General features: G+C 48.0%; 1 protein-coding gene across 11 annotated transcripts in view; it reads right to left on the bottom strand.

Annotated features, from left to right (window-relative positions):
* The window catches only part of KMT2C (lysine methyltransferase 2C), an 803,286-nt gene that overhangs the window by 583,400 nt on the left and 197,271 nt on the right, over window positions 1-22,615 (bottom strand). For all 11 annotated transcript variants that reach the window (XM_033931655.1, XM_033931654.1, XM_033931660.1 and 8 more), the window contains exon 3: window positions 15,213-15,351. In XM_033931655.1, coding sequence (XP_033787546.1) covers window positions 15,213-15,351 — 139 coding nt within the window. The remainder of the gene's footprint in view (window positions 1-15,212; window positions 15,352-22,615) is intronic.

Genomic DNA, 22,615 nt, shown 5'->3' with positions numbered 1-22,615 from the left:
TGGCCACAATCCTGCCAGTAGCACAACTGCAATTAATGTCATCAAACCACACACTAGCTGCCGCAGCTGGCCATGCCCTAACTCTACGCACTGCACAATCATGCCCAACATCTAACCACATTAAGCAGCTAGCCTGTTTTTGTTTTTTTATTTTACTGCACTAGCTGGTTTTAATGCCTGGTAGCCATTAGCATGTGTCCATGTTAGCTGCTTAACTCAGCTGGTTATAAAAGCTCTTAGGCTTCTATATGAGGCAATGAAGGATGAAGTGGCTTGCTCAATGTCTTAACATCAGAGACAGAGAAGCTAAAACTTTGGCTTATTTGGTTCTCAGATCAAAACCAATAAGACTGTGAAGTCCTGCACTATTATAACAGCACACACAAAATAAATCCTAGATATTTATTCCTGGTGGAATTCTGTGCAAAAAAATTCAAAATTCTGCACAACAAAATTAGCAAATTCTGCAAGTGTCAAAATTTAAACAATATTTTTGCTAATTATTATCCATATTCCATTTAAAATATTTAAAATAAAATGTTTTTCTTCTACCTTTGATGTCTGGGCATTTTATTTTTCCATCATGCTTCCAGTTTCTCTTTTCTGCGTTCCCTGTCATCTGCTAATTCTTCTTCAAGTGGCTGCCATCCATTTGTCTTTTCTTCTGTCTATTCCCTCATTATACCTGCCTCTGACATATCTGATCATTCCTTTATAATTCTTCTCTGCCTTTCTTACCCTTCTCTTCTTTTTCACTTTTCACTACCTATAAAATGTCTATCTTTTCTCTCTCTTCATTCTCTCCCCACCCTTGTAGTCAGACATCGCCCTCTCTCTTCCCTCCTGCACTCACATCCATGGTCGGGCATTTCTCCCACTCTCTTCCCTCACTCCTATTCCCAGGCATCTCTCCATTCTGCTCCAGGATCACAGTTACCGGATGCTAGGGTCCACCTTGAGAGTTGGTGTCCAAGAAAAGGATTTGGGTGTCATCATAGATAATATGATGAAACCTTCCACCCAATGTGTGGCGGCGGCAATAAAAACCTAGGAATTATTTAAAAAAGGTATAGTTAACAAGACTAAGAATGTTATAATGCCCCTGTATCACTCCATGGTACAACCTCATCTGGAGTATTGCGTTCAATTCTGGTCTCTTTATCTCAAGAAAGATAAAGTGATGCTAGAAAAGGTTCAAAGAAGAGCGACCAACATGATAAAGGTGATGGAACTCCTCTCGTATGAGGAAAGACTAAAAAGGTTAGGGTGGTTCAGCTTGGAAAAGAGATGGCTGATGGGAGATATGACTAAAGTCTACAAAATCCTGAGTCGAGTCGAACGGGTACAAGTGGATCGATTTTTCACTCCTTCAAAAATTACAAAGACAAGGGGACACTTGATGAAATTACAGGGAAATGCTTTTAAAACCAATAGGAGGCCATTTTTTTTCACTCAGAGAATAGTTAAGCTCTGGAACGTATTGCCAGAGATTGTGGTAAGAGCAGATAGCATAGCTGGTTTTAAGAAAGGTTTGGACAATTTCCTGAAGGAAAGTCCATAGTCTGTTATTGAGAAAGACATGGGGAAGCCACTGCTTGCCCTGGATCGGTAGTATGGAATATTGATACTCCTTGGGTTTTGGCCAGGTACTAGTGACCTGGATTGGCCACTGTGAGAACGGGCTACTGGGCTTGATGTACCATTGGCTTGACCCGGTAAGGCTATTCTTATGTTCTTATCCAACATCTCCCTCCTTCTCTTCCTCCACCTCCTGTGTATTTCTACGTCCCTCTCAATCACCCCCATGTTCAACACCTCTCTCTCTCCCTCCTTTGCATCCCTCCCCATGCAGAATTCTCTCCCTTCCTTTACCATGTTCAACATTTCTGTTTCTTTCCCACTGTGCCAAATCTCTCTACAAACCTCCATATACTATCTCTCCCTTCCTCCCCTCCATTATTATGTGCAACATTTCACCCTCTCCCCTCACCATGCATGTCTCTCTCCCCTCCCCCAATGCCAGCATCTTTCCTTCCTCTCATCCCTTTCCTCCCCCTGGGCCAGCATGTTTCCTTCCTCGCAGTCCTCCCCTCCCCTGTTCCAGAATCTTTCTTTCTTCTCACCCCACTCCACCCTCCCCGTGCCAGCATCTTTCCTTCCTTCCCTCCCCTATACTCTCTCCTCCTAAGGCAGGCTTGTTTAAGTGGGTTGCAGTTTCTGCAGCGATTCCCACATGCTATCTGCCACTAATCCAGAAGCCTCTCATCTGCCATGGAGAGGCTTCTGGGATAGCAACAGGCAGCATGTGGGAATCGCTGCCAATACTGTGACATGATGAAGCTTACACTGTCACTGAAGGGGGATTCTGGACGGGGAGAAGGGGAAATCTGTGCGACTATGCAATTCTTTGGAAATTCTGCATAACACAGTAAAGCACAGTTACTTACCGTAACAGGTGTTATCCAGGGACAGCAGGCATATATTCTCACATGTGGGTGACGTCATCTACGGAGCCCCAGCGCGGACAGCTTTTCAAGCAAACTTGATTGAAGTTTCAAGTTTGCACACTGCACCACGCATGTGCTAGCCTTCTTGCCCACTAGAGGGCGCATCCCCACCTCGTGGTCCTCAGTTCCATATCATAGCAAAGAAGCCATCCCCGGGGAGGTGGGCGGGTTGTGAGAATATATGCCTGCTGTCCCTGGATAACACCTGTTACGGTAAGTAACTGTGCTTTATCCCAGGACAAGCAGGCATGATATTCTCACATGTGGGTGACCTCCAAGCCAACCAAAAAAGGGCAGGTGGGAGGATGGCAAATTATGAAAACAGGTTACGTAACACCGACTGGCCAAACCGGCCGTCGCTTCTGGACAAAGTGTCCAGACAGTAGTGGGAGGTGAACGTATGAACCGAAGACCAAGTGGCAGCTTTACAAATGTCCTCCATAGGTGTAGATCGGAGGAAAGCCACAGAAGCTGCCATCGCTCGGACTTTATGACCCGTAACACGACCCGCAAGCGGGAGACCAGCCTGAGCGTAGCAAAAAGAAATACAAGCAGCTAACCAGTTTGACAAGGTGCGCTTTGAAACCGGGTGTCCCAAACGATTAGGATCAAAGGACAAAAATAATTGAGGAACCTTCCGATAAGACTTGGAGCGTTGGAGATAAAAGGCCAACGCCCTCTTACAGTCAAGGGTATGAAGCGCCGCCTCACCAGGATGAGAATGGGGCTTCGGAAAAAACACCGGAAGGACAATAGACTGATTGAGGTGGAAATCAGACACAACTTTAGGTAAAAATTTTGGATGGGTGCGAAGAACCACCTTATCATGATGAAACACCGTGAAAGGAGGATCCGCCACCAAGGACTGTAGTTCACTGATCCGACGAGCAGACGTGAGTGCAATCAAAAAGACTACTTTCCAAGTAAGAAACTTAAGATGCGACTTGTCGATGGGCTCAAAGGGAGGCTTCATCAGCTGAGCCAAGACCACATTAAGATCCCACACCACCGGAGGAGGTTTCAGAGGAGGATGGATATTCACTAGCCCCTTCATGAAACGAGTCACCAGAGGATGAAGAGAGAGAGAACGACCCTCAAGATGCCGATGGAATGCTGCAATGGCACTGAGATGTACCCGAATGGAAGTCGTTTTCAGGCCAGACTCAGACAAATGCAAAAGATACTCCAGAACCGAAGCCACAGGCACCGAATCCGGTTCCAGACGATTCAAAGAACACCAGGATGTAAACCTGGTCCATTTCTGAGCATAGCAAAGCCGAGTCGAGACCTTACGCGAGGCCTCTAAAATGTCCCTCACGGCCCGAGACACCGGAATCGAAGTCAGGGGGAGAGAAACCAAGCAGTCAGATGTAAAGACTGAAGATTGGGATGCAACAGCGAACCCTGACTCTGAGACAGCAGAGAGGGAAACACCGGCAGAAGCAGAGGTTCCCTGGTACTGAGTTGAAGAAGTAGGGAGAACCAGGGCTGCCTGGCCCAACGAGGCGCAATGAGGATCATGGAGGCTCCGGTCGATCTGAGATGAACCAACGTTCTCAAAATCAGCGGAAACGGCGGAAACGCATAAAGGAACTTCCCCTCCCAATCGAGAAGGAAGGCATCCGCCTCGAGACGATCCGGAGAGTAAATCCGAGAACAATAGAGGGGCAGTTTGTGGGTCTCCGGTGAGGCAAACAGATCCACCTGAGGAGTTCCCCAGCGGTCGAAGACCATGCGAAGGACCCGGGAATTCAGAGACCACTCGTGCGGCTGGAGAAGACGACTGAGCTTGTCCGCCAGCCGGTTTTGCTCTCCCTGAATGTAAACTGCCCGCAGGAATATGTTCTGCGAGATCGCCCAGTCCCAAAGGCGGAGAGCCTCGTGACACAGAGGCCAGAAGCCCGTACCCCCCTGTTTGTTGACATAGTACATCGCTACCTGGTTGTCCGTCCGCACGAGTACCACCTGGTCGTGCAGTAGGTGGACAAAAGCTCGCGCAGCTAGAAAAATGGCGCGAAGCTCCAGCACATTGATGTGACAACGACGGTCCTCGGCCGACCACAGAGCCTGCGTCCGCAGACCGTCCAGGTGAGCTCCCCACGCGTACTCGGAGGAGTCCGTCGTCAAGACCTTGGTGTGAGGAGGAACGAGAAACAGCAAACCCCCTGACAAATTGGAAGAGTCGGTCCACCAACGGAGCGATCGACGTAAGCAAGGGGTCACCGATATCCGGGAAGACACCGGGTCGCGATCCTGTCGCCATTGCGACGCCAGAGTCCACTGCGCGAGCCTCAGGTGCAAGCGAGCGAAAGGCGTGACGTGAACCGTCGACGCCATGTGACCCAGCAAAACCATCATGTGCTGGGCCGACACCTCCCGCTGCCCCTGACAGTGGCGGCACCACCGAAGCAGGGTATCCCGCCGAAGCGGGGGGAGAAAAGCGCGGAGGCGAACCGTGTCCAGCACGGCTCCGATAAACTGGAGAGACTGTGCCGGGCACAATTGAGACTTGGGAAAGTTCACTTCGAACCCCAGGTCTTGTAGAAGATTGATAGTCTGTCGGGTCGCTAAGATAACCCCCTCCCTGGACGAGGCCTTGATTAGCCAATCGTCCAGGTAGGGAAAGACCTGTAGACCCCGCGTGCGCAGGGCCGCCGCCACCACTACCATACACTTGGTGAACACCCGAGGGGACGACGCCAGACCGAAAGGAAGAACCCGATACTGCAGGTGCAAATCCCCCACTTGAAAGCGCAAGAACCTGCGGTAAGCGGGATGCACCGGAACATGGGTGTATGCTTCCTTCAAGTCCAGGGAGCACATCCAATCCCCCTCCTCCAACAGCGGATAGAGAACCGGAAGCGATAACATACGGAACTTCTCCCGGACCAGGAACTTGTTGAGCTTCCGTAGGTCCAAAATGGGGCGCAAGTCCCCGGTCTTTTTTGGGACCAAAAAGTAGCGGGAGTAAAACCCCCGTCCCCTCTGATCGGGAGGAACCACTTCGACCGCCCGGAGGGTCAACAAGGCCCTGGCTTCTTCCTGGAGAAGGGCCAACTGGTTCCGATTGGGAGGGCAAGCCCCGGGTGGCAAGTCTGGAGGCTGACTGGAGAAGTTGAGCGAATAGCCCTCTGAGATTGTCCGGAGCACCCATGCGTCCGACGTGATGGCCGACCAGGCCCCGGCAAAGGTCGTCAGCCGACCCCCGATGGGGAGGGGATGGTGCGATATTGCGGTGAGGGCCCGCCCCCAACCGCCTATCCCGTCAAAAGGACGGCGCGGCCTTGGCGGCCCCCTGCGCGGCAGGTTTAGAGGGGCCACCCCTACTCTGTTGGGGCTGTCGCCGTGGCGGCGGTCTGGAGAAGGCCGGCGTCGACTTCTGAGGGTACCTCCTCGGGGGCTGCCGGAAAGGACGCTGGGCAGGAGCCTTAGGCTTCGGCCGTACCAGAGAGGCCAGGGAGCGTTCCTGTTTGGACAGTCGCTCCGTCGCCGCATCCAAAGAGTCATCAAATAATTCCACCCCAACGCAAGGCAAGTTTGCCAGGCGTTCCTGCAAATTTGACTCCATCTCGAGGGTACGAAGCCACGCCAGCCGGCGCATGGCCACCGCACAGGCTGACACCCTCGAGGCGAGTTCAAACGCATCATAAACAGCGTGGAATAAATATAGGCGCAGCTGGGCCAGATTCGAACTAAAGGTGGCGAACCGGTCCCTATGCGACTCAGGCAACACCTCACGAAAAGAGGGGAGGTCCTTCACCATCGTACGGAGGAAGGAAGAGTACGAAAATGCGTAGTTCAGGACCCTTGTAGCCATCAGAGAGTTCGCATAGAGACGACGCCCAAATTTGTCTAGGGTCCGGCCCTCCCTACTCGGCGGGACCGTCGCCGAGACCCTGGAGGGCTGCGATTTCTTGACCGCCGATTCCACTAGGAGCGAAGTATGGGAAAGTTGGCCCTTCTCGAACCCCTTGATGGGGAGGGTGCGATACTTAGACTCCATTTTGGAGGGGACCACAGCGACCGTCAAGGGAGCCTCAAGATTCCTCAGGAAGGTCTGACAGAGGACCTTGTTAATCGGAAGGCGCGGGGACTCCCTAGGGGGGGCAGGAAGATCCTGCTCCTCCAAGAACTCCTTGGTGTAAGTGGACCCTTCAGACAAGTCAACACCCAAAGCCGCCGCCATATCCTGCACAAACCTCGTAAAGGATGAGGGTTTAGCAGGAGGAGAGGGAGACCGAGACTTCCCGGCGGAGCCGAAGGGAGAGGCCTCGTGGGAGTATCTGGGCTCCCTACCTGACCCCGACCCCAACGAGGCACATTCCTGCGACCTCGACGGAGTCGGAGACCGTGTGCGTCTGAAGGAACCCTTCGGGGATCCCCCCGGGGTCCGAGGCACCGAAGCCCGACCCTTCGGCCCCGGCGAGGAAGCCCGGGAGCTCTCCCTGGCCGGAGACCGGAACAAAATGGGGTTATCGACTCGCAGGTCCCGCACCTGCAAGGCATCGGCCCCGGCCGGCGACGAGCGATCACGCCGCCGAGGCGAGGTCCGAGACCGCTTGGCCTTCCTCGGACGGCGCCTCGCCCGAGACCTGCCCGAGGGCGATGAACCTCGCGAGGACCTCGAGGACGAAGACGAGATTCTTCGCACCCGGCGCACCTTGTCCTTTGGGCGCACGCTACGCTCCGGCGGATCCCGCGAAGCCGGGTCCGAGGGTACCGCCGAGGTCGAGGCCGTGGGCGCCTCGGGAGCCGAAGCCCCGGTACCCGAGGCCGAGGTCGCCAACTGCGGGGCCACCGAGGCCGAAGCAGCCGAGGCCGAAGCAGCCGAGGCCGAAGCCTGCTGCAGATGTTCAATGGCCCCGGTGAGCTCCGAGGCGATTAACGCCCGGAGCAAGTCTTGAAACACGGGGATTGACATTCCCTGTGGCAAGACCTGCCGCTGCTCCTCAGAGGGCGACCTCGGTCTCGAGTATTCCCTCGGGGCGGCGGACGCGGGCATCTTGGGCTTAACAGAGGTGGACCCACCCGCCTACGAGCCCGAGGATGGCTTTTTGGACGATCCTGGAGCTGAGGAGGGAAGCGGAGACTTACCCGAGGCCTTGGAAGAGGCCAGCTGCTTCGAAGGCATCGAGGCCCGAGGCGAAGCCGACGGTCCCGAGGCTGAGGTCGAGGCCGATGTCGAGGCCGAGGTCAAGGCCGGGGCCGAAGCCGAGGCCGAACTCGAGGCCTTCCCCGGAGGGGACTCGACCGAGAAAAGTTCTGCCATGCGGGCTTTGCGGCGTTTAAGTGCCCGCTTCTGGAAAGTGGCACACTTCTCGCAGGACGCTGTCGGGTGTTGGGGCCCCAAACACCGCAAGCAGCACCCGTGCGGATCAGTAATTGATAGAAGCCGTTCACAGCGCCCGCACTTTTTAAAGCCCGTTACGGGCCGGGACATGGGCCCAAAAGAGAGCCGGGAACAAGCGAGGTTCCTCGGCCACGGCTACCGGGAGCCCCCGGCAGCTACGAAACGAAAAGTTTTTTTTTTTTTTTTTTTTTTTGGAAAAGAAAGAAAATAAAGAAAGAAGAAGACAAAAAAACGCAGCGACCGTGCGAAAATCCCTACACAGCCGCGGCGACAGAAGGCACAATTTAGCACAAATTCTCCACAGGGCTTCTGGCTCCGCGGATGAAAATGAACTGAGGACCACGAGGTGGGGATGCGCCCTCTAGTGGGCAAGAAGGCTAGCACATGCGTGGTGCAGTGTGCAAACTTGAAACTTCAATCAAGTTTGCTTGAAAAGCTGTCCGCGCTGGGGCTCCGTAGATGACGTCACCCACATGTGAGAATATCATGCCTGCTTGTCCTGGGATAATGCAGAATTCCACCAGGAGTAAATATTGCATTGCAACTCATTAGGTTTTCAGGCCAGTATCAGTTTGATTTCTAATATTAATGAGGAGCAATATTGGGGAGATGTTTAAAGTGAGTCATTTTATGATGTGTTCACTTTTTAAAAAATCCCCTGTGTGATGTACTACTTATTTGTAAAGTAGTACTATGCATTATGGGATCGTACTAAGTGAAGCATGGTCAATGATTTCTTGAAAGGGGTAGAAAAATCTGAGCCAGAGTCCTACTGAGCTACTGATGCAACCTGTGCAACTTGAAGTACTACTTCCCACCCTGCCTGTTTCACCACTGCCAATGAGAGAAAATAGTGGGGTTGAACAATTTTTGCTCCCCTCCATCTCTTTACCATGTGCAGCCACACCACTCACACAATCTTTGGTACGATGCTACTCATCTTCCTTCAAAGGGTTGAGGATACTTGCTGTTGCAACCACCAAATGTTGAGCTGCTCTCCCTCTCTCTGACAAAGCCTTATAGGTTGCTGCTGTTCAAAAACAAAACAAACTGTGGACAAAACACAATGCTCTTTGACTTCTCTTTAGTTCTTCGATCAATGTCAAGAAAATGTCCACATCAACCGTATTAAAATCTAGCAGACCCGACACGGGCCATGTTTCAGTTAACAAAGCCTTCCTCAAGGGTCCAGTCATTAAATAATACATTAGTATTGTGGAGTTGATGGTCAAATCGCTGAAACACAGAAAACTACTACATTACGTTGGTAATGTGGAGTTGATGGTCAAATTGCAAATTCCGATTCAGAGAACAAAGCAGAGCTGATTGACTACTATTTTCCTGTGTTTTTGTCAGCCCTGCTTTGTTCTCCGAATTGGAATTTGCAATTCCACCATCAACTCCACAATACCAACATATTGTAGTAGTTTTCTTTGTTTCAGCAGTCAGCCCTGCTTTGTTCTCCAAATCGGAATTTGCGATTTGACCATCAACTCCACAATACCAACATATTATTTAACGACTGGACCCTTGAGGAAGGCTTTGTTGAAACACAGTCCGTGTTGGGTCCGTTAGTTTTTAATACTGTTGATGTGGACATTTTCTTGACATTGATAGAAGAAATAAAGAGAAGTCAAAGAACATTGTGTTTCATCCACAGTTTGTTTTGTTTTTGGATTGCTCCCTTTTTCTGTGGAATATTAGGTCTTCCCGTTTTTTTGCCTCTTACAGGTTGATACTGTTGCCATTACTGAGTCCATTTTGGAATTACTTATAGCCCCTTTTCTGATATAAGAGCTAACTCTGATGGGAAAAGGCTGTTTACTTGACAAATAATATGTTCCCCTATAGCACATGGAACACTAAAAATTTACAAGTTTAGCATTGTCCTCAACCTTGTCACCAACTTGATTTTCTCCAATACAAATGACATCTGCTTGTCCATCATGCATATTTTCATGAAAATCGGACATTCTGGGCAATTTAAGTCTTTCTGCCCCAACTGACACTAACAACATATAGGCTGAGATGCTGAAAGGTTCAGATGCTGATTAAATCAAATTCTTTTTAAACTCTTCAGCATCAGAATTCTGGTCCAGAAAGTTCTCTTTGTCTTCCTGAGGGAAACAGAGAAGGGTTTAAATTTCTGGATGCCCTGATACATATACTGCACCATAGAAAGCTGATAAACTGCAATGATTATATTTAAAGAATATGGTTTATCCTGTCTGCCCAACCGCATCATCTGCTAAACTCAATTCCCTTTTTTATGGCCCTCAGGGACCCTTTTGCTTATTCCATACTTCCTTATCTCTCTATCACCTCCACTAGGAGGCTATTTCATGCATCCATGATCCTTTCTGTAAAAAAAAAGTATGTCTTTAGATCAGTGTTTTTCAACCGCTGTTCCGCGGCACACTAGTGTGCCGCGAGATGTTGCCTGGTGTGCCGTACGGTCAGGGCCGCCATCAGGGCAGTACCACCAGTCTAGGGAGAGGGGCGGTCCGCCCCACGTGGACAGGAGAGAGCTGGACGGGGGACCCGCGGAGTTCAATACAACTCGAACCGCGAGGCTCGTCTTCTGTTCCTGCCTGCCCTGCAGCTAACATATAGCCGATCGCAAGCGTTCCCCGATGTCAGCGCTGACGTCGGAGGGAGGGCTTAAGCAAAGCCTGCCCTCCGACGTCAGCGCTGACGTCGGAGAATACTTCCGTTCGGCTATTTGTGTGCGGCAGGGCAGACAGGAAGCAGAAGACAAACCTCGCGGCTTGAGCTTCGTTTTGCTGAGAAAGTTGCAAAGATGGGCTGGTAGGCAAACACGGAACACAAAAGGGGGGAGGGAGTGCGTTTTGGACACAAGGCATGAACTTGGGAGAGAGGAAGGGAGGGAAAGAGATGCTGAGGTGGGGGAGGGAATGGGTTTTTGGACACAGAAGGCATGGACTTGGGAGAGAGGAAGGGAGGGAAAGAGATGCTGAGGTGGGGGAGGGAATGGGTTTTTGGACACAGAAGGCATGGACTTGGGAGAGAGGAAGGGAGGGAAAGAGATGCTGAGGGGGGGGAGGGAATGCGTTTTTGGACACAGAAGAAATGGACTTGGGAGAGAGGAAGGGAGGGAGAGAGGAAGGGAGGGAACGAGATGCTGAGGTGGGGGAGGGAATGGGTTTTTGGACACAGAAGGCATGGACTTGGGAGAGAGGAAGGGAGGGAAAGAGATGCTGAGGTGGGGGAGGGAATGGGTTTTTGGACACAGAAGGCATGGACTTGGGAGAGAGGAAGGGAGGGAAAGAGATGCTGAGGTGGGGGAGGGAATGCGTTTTTGGACACAGAAGAAATGGACTTGGGAGAGAGGAAGGGAGGGAGAGAGGAAGGGAGGGAACGAGATGCTGAGGTGGGGGAGGGAATGGGTTTTTGGACACAGAAGGCATGGACTTGGGAGAGAGGAAGGGAGGGAAAGAGATGCTGAGGTGGGGGAGGGAATGCGTTTTTGGACACAGAAGAAATGGACTTGGGAGAGAGGAAGGGAGGGAGAGAGGAAGGGAGGGAAAGAGATGCTGAGGTGGGGGAGAGAATGCGTTTTTGGACACAGAAGAAATGGACTTGGGAGAGAGGAAGGGAGGGAAAGAGATGCTGAGGTGGGGGAGGGAATGAGTGTTTGGACACGGAAGGCATGGACTTTGGAGAGAGGAAGGGAGGGAAAGAGATGGTTGTGTACACGGGGAATAGAAGAAAGGAGAATTTTTGGTCATAGGGAGGGAGTGAGGTACAGATAGTGGCATACCAGGGTGGGGGGGGCAGTCTGCCCCACCCCGGGTTTACGTCCCAAGGGGGTGCACAGCTGGTCACCCTCCAGTGTTGTCCCTAGGCCGGCAAACTGCGGCTCTTTAGCCACTTGAGTGCCACCGCCGCCAACGGTGTTGTTGGCGGTGGCAGCATTATAAAATACTTTCTTTGTGTTTATTTGATTCCTATTCAAGAGAATTACTTTATATATAGTCAATATAGGCACAGAGTTAAATTTTTTAACATTTTCTAATGGTGGTGTGCCTCGTGATTTTTTTCATGAAACAAGTGTGCCTTTGCCCAAAAAAGGTTGAAAAACACTGCTTTAGATTACTCCTGAGTAACCACCACCACCACATTCACCATTACAGAAAAGCAACTGCAACAACCTATAGAACAGAGTCAAAGAAAGGAGTCATCTGCATCTGAGACAAGCACTTGAGAAAACATTCTTAGCAACTCTGGTGCTGAGCCAATTTCCAATGCCAAGTATTATTCACTCTTCCTTGGCTGGACAAACACTTCTGCACTGAGTGAAGTTTTCCTGTGCAGAGCATTCTGCCTGTTCTGCCTTCCTTCTGCCCAAAGAGTAACATATCCATTGGGATGTTCAATGCCAATATCTTCTGCATTGTAGCTTAATTTGAATAGAGCTGCCATCTGCACCAAGGATTCCTTTGCCAAGAATTACAATATTCCATGATCTAGCTTTCTCTTTTTATGAGAAGCTCTTCTTCTGAAAGATATTTTCTTTAAGGTCCTTCCTTTTTAATGTCTCCTGAGAATATCTATTTCCTCTAACCATAAAATACAACTGGTGGTCAAAGCGAAAATCATATACCATCTACATAAAGGATAGATTATGAAAGCACTACATTGATGCAAGCAAAGTAACAATATTTGAAAGAATAAAGATTTTATGGTTTCTTCCTTCATATGCAAAGTCACCGTGACTTTTGAAAATCACTCCAAAACATCAAAACTAATTTTTACAATATCTAGGCATAAACTAATTTTAAAATAGTATATTATAACACTGTTTTAAATAGACCATCAGTTACTCAAATATGATTTGTTAAAGAAAGAAATTTCTTTTTGAAAGCCAGTTGATAAGCTATCCAATAAAAAGGGAGCAAAAAATGTATTAATAGAATGCTGAGTGTCCCAATAAAATACATATTAAGAAAATTTACTTCAGCTGACTCAAAAATGCACATGTAAACTTAATTTTAATACCTTGTTAATTCTTGTGTATCATCTGTTTGTTTCATTTTAATTACCAATACATCATGCAATGTAAATTAACCATTAAATCATTCAATCACGAGACTTTTCACACCCTAATCCTCTCCCTTCTTTGTATCAAGACTAGAATTTTGCAACATTATTTATACAGTGATTCCAGATTACACTGTTAAAAAAAAAAAAAAAAAAGCTACAAACTTTGCAAAATGTAGCCATCAGACTTTTTTGTAAGGCAGGCAGATATGACAGAACCTCAAATCTTTTAAAATCTCATCACTGGTTCCCAGTTAGACAAAAAGGTCTCCTCGTGTCATTTACATTACATTACATTAGAGATTTCTATTCCGCCATTACCTTGTGGTTCAGAGCCTATTAGTTTGGGACCCCAGATTACCTTGCCTGCCTAACTACCCCTTATAGTCTATTCCGTCCTCCGTATTCACTAAAAGACTTTCATCTAATGCTACCTGGACCATGTAAGGCACAACTTGAGTCCACAGTCACCGAGCATTCTTCTTTATAGGCCCATCCTCCTGGAATTTTCTTCCTCTATTTGAATTCCTTAAGAGGGAATACTGCGGTGATGGAATACTCAAGATGTGGCTATTCACCCAAACCTTCTCATCTACTTAGCATGAAGAATCAACACATTTAGGTTATTCCATGAAGAATCATTGTCCTATTAGCCCTCTCTCTACACATTACCTTGTGTCTTGTGTGATTTATATTTTTCTTTCCTATCTACACGATGGGTGTTTCTTTGCCTTGTGTGCAAGATATGCTTCTTTCCTATCTATATAATGGTATTCTTTCTCAAAAAAATATTTAGATTGTAAATAGCTTAGTTCTGTCATGTTTGGTTACAGAAGTATAGTAAATGAAAAATAAATAAATGTAATGCACGCTAACCATCAAGCTTACAGTATTTTGATACTGTAATGCAGTTCTGATCAAAGTTATTTACCAATTCCAGAATTCATACAACACACTGTGCAATTTTTTTAAAGTGCCTTCCTGCTCCTCTGTATTTTCACTTTACTGTCTAATGACTTGAGTAACACCTAGAAAATACACATCTCCATCATACTTCTTATATCAATTCAGCTACCCTCAAGTTTGGTAGCTGCTGACACTCTAATCCAGGGGTGTCAAAACTCAATCACATTAAGGGGCCGAAATCCAACACACAGGCTAAGTCGCGAGCCAGACCCCGCCCATCTGCATCCCAAACCCAGCCCCCATAATAGTACTAATTGTAACACTATTTTTTCCATTCATTTTTCATATATGCACATACAATATAATCTTATTAACAACACATAATGGTTAATAACAAAATTAAACTACACAAAGCACTTTTTCACTCAGAGGGTGGTAGATACATGGAACGCGCTCCCAGAGGCTGTTGTAGACAAGAAAACACTAAATGGTTTCAAAGAAGGTTTGGATAGATTCCTAGAAGAAAAAGGGATTGGGGGGTATAGATAGGTATAGACCATTGCTCAGTCAATGGGCCTGATGGGCCGCCGCGGGAGCGGACCGCTGAGCAGGATGGACCTATGGTCTGCCTCAGCGGAGGCAACTTCTTATGTTCTTATGTTCTTAAAGCACACTGTATGCTTCTCAACATTCATTCCTACCAGACCACAGGTAACCCCTATGCAAATACGTGACCATAAACTAAAAGTACTAATATATACAAACAAAACCCTAACATTTAAGACTCTGCATGCAGTACAACCCCAGAGAAAAAGAAACAAATGCATTTCTTCCTGAACAGTGCAAAATATAGACAGCAGATGAAAATTCTCAAAATTGACACAATTCATTCACTAAATTGAAAATAAAACCATTCCCCCTACCTTTGTTGTCTCCCTCCATCCATGCTGTGCCTCAACTAGGTGCCTCCCTCCAGCGAGTGTCTTACCTTCTGGTTGGCTCCCGCCTGGCCATTTTATGTGGCCCGCAGTGTGATGCGTGTTTTCAATGCCGCTCCTGGTGTTATCTTCTGGCCGGCTCCCTCCTCCTCACTGTCGCAGTGTGCACAAAGCCGTGGACAGCGCCTCATCCAGAAACCTTTCCTCTGATGCGACGTCAGAGAGAAGGCTTCCGGTCAGGCGCAGGAGGAAGGAGCTGGCCAGAAGATAACACCAGGGAAGGAAATGAAAACGTGCACCAAGGGCCTTGAGTTTGACACCTGTGCTCTAATCAATGCTTTAAAACCCAGCATTATGTTCTAGGCTTACACACTCATCTTTCTCTGTTTCATTTAGTTTTAAGCCCATATCCTATGATTCAGTTGCAGGCTGGCTTGCTCAGATTCTCACCTGCTATTGGCTTCAGCACCAGAGACAATGGATTTTGCAAACTCTTCAGAAAATGAATGTTGAATTATGGGTGTTAGCTGCTTGCTGTTCTCCGTTTCTCTCGGGATAGTATCCTCCTCTGCAGATTGTTCTTTGATGTCTGTATAGCCATGAAAAAAAACAACAAAATTTAAAAAAAGCTTATTTTCTATTTATGGGAAGATTTTTTTTATGGCTAGAGAAATATACTTTTTGGGGGGGAGGGGGAATTCTCTCATCGGTGCCTTCATTGGCCAGCGCCACCGGAAATGGCGCCAGTCTCATGTCACTCGTGCAATAGCGCTGGTAAGAGAATTGTGGCCGAAGTCAAAACCAGACACCGGAAAAGTAGGCCAGGGTCATGTGAATCACAGCTACAGAGTAGCTTATTGATGCCTACAACCACTTCCATCATTGGCCACTCCTACCGCAGCCTTTGATGCCGGAAGGTGCCTCTGTAGCTGCGATTCCAACGCTGCTGTAGGCAGCAAAGGTAAGCCATCACATGTCCTCTCTTAATTTCCTTTTAAATGGGTTTTTAGGGCCACAGACTTTTAAGTTAGGCGGCAGTAGGATGCCTACTGCCGCCTAACTTTGGGCATCCTGTCGAGAATCCGGCTCTTTGTTATTATTTAAAAAGCTCAAACAGAAGGAAAGAACAAGATTAGGATACCTCAGACAGGTTTAATATTTGAAACTTTAGATCAGGATATTTCCTACTTCAGATTAAAAAGCTTGTGCAATACATACAGAAAGGAAATTTTCAAAGAAATGTATTCATTTAAAAAATTTCTATCATGTACCATCTACTATTCTGGGTGGTTTACAATTCACACACATAATTTAAAACAAACAAATCAAATACACATAATCAAAAATGAAAACACGGAATCGATATGCTCAAGAATTTCAACTTTTTTAAATGATCTAGAATTAGGTATAGACCTGCATAAATAGAAAAGCTTTGACTTGTTTTCTAAAGCTCAAAAACAGATCTATTTCTCCGACATTACCCGGTAAAAAATTCCAAAACACTGGTCCAGCAATCAAACACTTTCTCTGTATCTGTCCAATCTGAATTGTCTGAAAGAAGGTATGTCAAGTAATCCTTTACTTCCTCTACAATAGAGATCTTATCATCATTATAAATGAAAAATTGGGGGAATTGAGAAACACAAGAGCTTGATAAAAACAAGATCTGGATCACAGCCATAGTCATCACAATCTGTTGGCCATCAGCCATGAATTAGTTGTTTGTAAACATAACTTCAGAAAAGTTAATGTATGATCAACACTTCCTGTTACTGGAAAGTAAAATTAGATAACATTGGCATACAGTTGATACTAAAGCTCCAACTATTCAAAATCTTACATAATGGAGGAATATAAATGTTAAATAATGATGAATGTGCTGATACCTGTGGTACTCCCAATTATAGAAGTTTCCAATCAGAATGGAAAAATTAGGTTCTTACCCGCTCATTTTCTCTCTTTTAGACTCTCCAGACCAATACAGGCTTCACTGATGGATAACAACTCATCATGATCAGCAGGTGGAGACCGAGACCAAACTTTTGGTTATAGTACAGTCAAACCTCGGTTTGCGAGTGTTTTGCAAGACGAGCAAAACATTCTTGCAAATCTTGTCTCGTAAACCGAGTGTTGACTTGATTTGCGAGCACCTCCCCCCCCCCCCCCGATAACCGGCATCGCTCCCCCCATCCCCCCCTTGAACCGGCACCCCCCACCCGAACAACTTCAAATTTACCCCCCCCCCTCCGGTCTGGCACCGGCACGCAGCCCACAGGACGTGCTGGTGCTGCTTAAAGAAGTTCCTGCCTCTTTCTGGGCCTTGAGCATGCATCTGCGCATGCTCAAGGCCTTCTAGTTCTCCCTCTCGCTGAGATTCTCTGAGATCTTGACGAGAGGGAGAACTAGAAGGCCTTGAGCATGTGCAGATGCATGCTCAAGCCCAGCAAGAGACAGGAACTTCTTCAAGGGGCACCAGCACGTCCTGTGGGCTGTGTGCTGGTGCCAGACGGGGGGGGGGGGGAATTTGAAGTTGTTTGGGGGGGGCCTTTGTGAACGGGGGGGGGGCGATGCCGGTTATCGGGGGGGAGGGGGTGGAACAGCACCACTGGCCTCAGGGGAGGGGAACGTATCAAGCGAGTTTCCCTTAGTTCCTATGGGGAAACTCGCTTTGATATACGAGTATTTTGGTTTAAAAGCATGCTTCTGGAACGAATTATGCTCGTAAACCAAGGTTCCACTGTACTTAATAGCTGTCCCTCCCTCTATGTAACAGTCTGCCGAATAGCCAAGCAGAACTAAGAAAAGCTAAACAAACACTCTTAACAGGAGTAGCAGCTAATATACAGGAATGCTTTTGGAAAATGTATATAACAGGCCCTTACAGTAAAATGTCCCCACAGCTCGCCAGCCGAGCCACAGCCACTGTTCTTTGATCTCCCCAGCCCTAGAGAAATACTAGAACCAGCCGAAAAGCAAAATCTTTACGCAATAAACCGCAAGAACAAACGACAACAGACAGGGTGGGGCCCTGTACTGGTCTGGAGAGTCTTAAAGAAAGAAAATTAGCAGGTAAGAGCCTAATTTCTCCTTCTTTGTCAACTTCTCCAGACCGATACAGGCTTCACTGATGGGATGTACCAAAGCAGTGCCCATCATTGGTGGGACCCCTGAAGGGCCAACACCAGAACATGATCACCAAATACTGCGTCCTGATGCACCTGAATGTCCACATGGTAATGGCGAACAAAGGAATGCAGAGATGATCAAACCGCGGCTTTACAGATATCCACTGGAGGCACAAGAGAAGATTCAGCACAAGAAGCTTCCTGACCCTGAATGAGCCTTGAGAAATTCTGGAACAGGCTTCTTCTGAAGAAGGTATACAGAAGCGATAGTCTCCTTGATCCAGCGTGCAATGGTAGCCTTAAAAGCGCCATCCCCCTTATGAGGACCCGCTAAGAGGACATAGAGATGATCCAATTTCTGAAAATCTGCGGTCCGCTGAACTTAAGAATGAAGGACCTGACAGACATCCAATTTGCACAACTGCTTCTACTTCAAAGAGCCCTCCCAACTTCCCAAAACCGGGAGGACAATTGACCGATTGACATGAAAAGGCAAAACCACCTTTGGCAGAAAGGCAGGAACAGGTCACAACACAACCCGTTCCCTAGAAAACTTTGGGAAGGGAGGCCTACAAGAGAAAGTCTGCAGCTCAGAAACATGGCTCACAGAAGTAATAGCCAGCAAAAAGACCACTTTAAGAGTAAGGTCCTTCAACGAGCAGGAACCTAAGGGCTCAAAAGGAGGGCACACAAGCAGGACAGGACCAGATTGAGATCCCAAGATGGAACTGAAGGCCGTACCGGAGGCCAAAGCAATTTGGGTGCTCTCAATAAGCGAACCACGTCCGGCAGAGATGATGACCGCCAACCCTGCAGCAACCCATGAAAAACGGACAAGGCTGCAAGCTGAATCCAGAGTGAAGAATAGGCTAGGCTCCTGTCCAGGCCATCCTGCAAGAACTCTAAGATGTTAGGCAAAGAGGCACAAAAAGGAACCACTTCATGTGCAGCACACCACTCCTCAAAGAGACGCCACACATGCACATAAGCCCTAGAAGTGGAAAGTCTCCGGGATCCCAAGATAATTGAGATCACTTTATCTGAATAACCCTTCTTACCTAGGCGTTCCCGCTCAAGAGCCAAGCCGTAAGACAAAAGGGAACCAGATCTAACATTGTAATAGAACCCTGAGTCAGAAGGTCAGGCGAGAGGGGCAGTAGAAGAGGATCTGCCACAAGATGAAGAACCAGGTCCACATACCACGGGTGCAGGGCCCAATCCAGGACCACCAGGATCACGCTGCCAGGGTGCCAAGTAATGCAAAGAAGAATTCTGCCCACCATCGGCCACAGGGGAAATACGTACAGAAGGCAGAACATCCAACCCCTCGGCCTGAACATCCCTGCACCAGCAGAACCAGAGCACTTTGGCATTGACCCACATGGCCATCAGGTCCATAACAGTTGACCCCAAGTCTGCACAATTAACTCGAAGGCTACGGGACTGAGACACCATTCTCTGGGATCTATCATGTGTCGACTGAGGAAGTCTGCCTGGACATTCTTCACTCCTGTTATGTGGGAAGCCGATATGTCCAGAAGATGAGTCTCTGCCCAGGCCATGAGTAGCTCCACATCCTGGTTCCTCCCTGATGATTTACATAGGCCACCTTCGTGGCATTGTCCAAGAGAACCCGAACAGACTTGCCCGTCAACAAGGTCTGGAACGCTAGTAACGCCAGCCAGATGGCTCTTTTCTCCAGAACATTGCTCGACCAAGATGCCTCCTCTGGAGACCAACTGACCTGAGCCGAGCGACCGAGACACTGAGCTCTCCAACCGAGGAGACTGGCGTCCGTGATAAGAACTGTCCACTGGGGCTGATCCAGACTTACTCCCTGCACCAGACTGGAAGACTGTGATGAACTATCATAAGAACATAAGAAGTTGCCTCCGCTGAGGCAGACCAGAGGTCCATCCTGCCCAGCGGTCCGCTCCCGCGGCGGCCCATCAGGCCTAATTGCCTGAACAGTGTCCCTGACTAATTTTGGAACTGCCTCTAATCCTATCCCTATTACCTACCTCTACTCCTATCTGTACCCCTCAATCCCTTTGTCCTCCAGGTACCTGTCCAGACCTTCTTTGAAGCCCTGTAGCATGCTTCTGCTTATCACATCCTCCGGTAGCGCGTTCCAAGTATCCACCACCCTCTGGGTGAAAAAGAACTTCCTGGCGTTTGTTCTAAACCTTTCCCCTTTCAATTTCTCTGAGTGCCCCCTTGTACTTGTGGTTCCCCATAATTTGAAAAATCTGTCCCTGTCTACTCTTTCTATGCCCTTCATGATCTTGAAGGTTTCTATCATGTCTCCTCTAAGTCTCCGCTTTTCCAGGGAGAAAAGCCCCAGCTTCTTCAGTCTGTCAGTATATGAGAGGTCTTCCATACCCTTTATTAGCTTAGTTGCTCTTCTCTGGACTCTCTCAAGTACCGCCATGTCCTTCTTGAGGTACGGCGACCAGTACTGGACACAATACTCCAGGTGCGGGCGCACCATTGCACGATACAGTGGCAGGATGACTTCCTTCGACCTGGTCGTGATACCCTTCTTAATGATGCCCAACATTCTGTTTGCCTTCCTTGAGGCTGTGGCGCACTGCGCCGACGCCTTCAATGATGTGTCTACCATCACTCCCAGGTCTCCGAAGAGGAATGGGAGAGTCCAGATCGTGCACCTGGGGTGACCACTGCTGAAGCAAAGCATGCTGAAGCGGGCGAATGTGAGCTCAGGTCCACCAAACTACATCCAAGGAAGCCGCCATCGACCCAAGAATCTGGGAAAAAACCCTGAGCCTGAGGACATCGGAAAGCTATCAGAAGATGATTGCAATTTGAACACACGAGCCTCTGGCAGGAAGACCTTCCCCCAAGCCGGTGTCAATAAGAACCCCCAGGTACTCCAGGCACTGAGACGAAGCCAACCGGCTCTTGGACAGGTTGACTACCCATCCTAGCGACTGCAGGAACTTCATCACTCGAGCCGTAACCTGGGCGTACCACTCAAGCTGTAACCCAGTTGTCCAGAGAGGGGTGAACCAGAATGCCCTCCTTGCGCAACCACCATAATCTTAGTGAACCTCCAAGGAGCCATGACCAGGCCAATAGGAAGCGCACAAAACTGATAGTGCTGACCCAAGATCGCAAAGCGCAGGAACCACTGTGGGAGGCCCAAATTGTAACATGTAAGTAAGTCTCTGTCAGATCAAAAGAGGTCAGAAATGAACTGCTAGAATGATTGAATGCAGGGTCTCTATGCAAAAAGACGGAACTCGTAAAGCCCTGTTGACCCCCCTTCAGATCTAAGATGGGTCGAAAAGTCCCCTCTTTATTGAGCATCACAAAGTAAATGGAGTACCAGCCGGTACCCCTCTCCGATGGAGGCATGGGCACAACTGCTTTGAGATGTAGCAAAATGTGAAGCATATGGCGAAAAGCCCGCTTCTTCCAAGCCGCCAGACAAGGAGAAGTGAGAAAGTGATCTAGCAACAAGCGGGAAAACTCCAGAGCATAACCATCCTGAATCACCTCCAGTACCCACTCATCTGACGTGATCTCGGCTCACCCCTGGTAAAAATCCCGCAGCCAAGCGCCCACTTGAACCAAAAGAGGCGCCAGCAAGGAGTCATTGGGCAGACCGGGCAGCAGAGGACGGTGGAGGAATCATGTCCCCCACAAAGGGCCTCCTGAAAGAAGTGAACCCGGGAGGACCCAGAGGCTGGGAAGGAAGCAGCCCCGCGACCAGGGCGATATCTGCAGAACTCAAGCAAACATCCCCTAGCAGTGCCTCCCCGCACAGTCAGACAGGCACGGTCTTCAAGTTTCAAGTTTATTAAAAATTTTGTTATCCCGCCTTTTTAAAATTACAAAGCGGCTTTACAATAATAAAAAAACAGAAAACAAAGTAGTACAGACTAGTGCTGCTCGATTCACGATTCAAATTGGTTCACTAATTCATTTCAGATGAATCGATTTAAAACAACAACAACAACAACAAAAAAAAAAAAAAATCGGCCTCAAACAAATTCCAACAGCTCTAACAAGGGGGGGTGGGTACAGCTCACCAAAATCCACCTGCTTGGAGATTGAGAGAAGACTGTTACATAGAGGGAGGGACAGCTATTAAGTCCTATAACCAAAAGTTTGGTCTCAGTCTCCACCTGATGGTCATGATGGGTCAGCTTTGGGAGGGAGGGAAGAGAGGGGACTTTGTTTGTTTAGCATTTTAAGGATTCAACATTGAATTTTAGTACAAACTTTAAATAAAGCATTTGTGACTGCAGGTTGGATTTGACATCTCTGGTCTGGAGAAATTGACAAAGAAAAACAGATTTCACTTTAACCTGAAAGTGCCTATCAGTGAGAAAAGATTTAAACCATCGTTAACAGTACTCCTGAAATACCATATTGCAATCAAAATAACATGGAATAATTAACAGTATCAAATGCAGCTAATATACCCAACATTACCATCAAAAATTCTGTACCTTGATCAAAGCCAGCACGAATCTTATCGAACATGGACACCAATAGAGTTTCTGGTCCTAAACCCAAATTGATACTGATCCAAAATCCTATAGTCCTTTATCAATGGTTGTAATTGCAGAAGGACTCATTTTTTCATTACTTTAGCCAAAAATGATGAAGAGATGGGGGACAATAATTCTTAAACAAGAATAATCTAAATTTAAACATTTTATCAAAGGCCTTATACTTGCTTGTTTTAAGCATTCAGGG

The sequence above is a fragment of the Geotrypetes seraphini genome, chromosome 2 (assembly GCF_902459505.1).
Source record: "Geotrypetes seraphini chromosome 2, aGeoSer1.1, whole genome shotgun sequence".
NCBI classification, from domain to species: Eukaryota; Metazoa; Chordata; class Amphibia; order Gymnophiona; family Dermophiidae; genus Geotrypetes; species Geotrypetes seraphini.
Note: the sequence above shows the minus strand (reverse complement) of the source record. Positions and strands in the feature narration are given on the sequence as shown.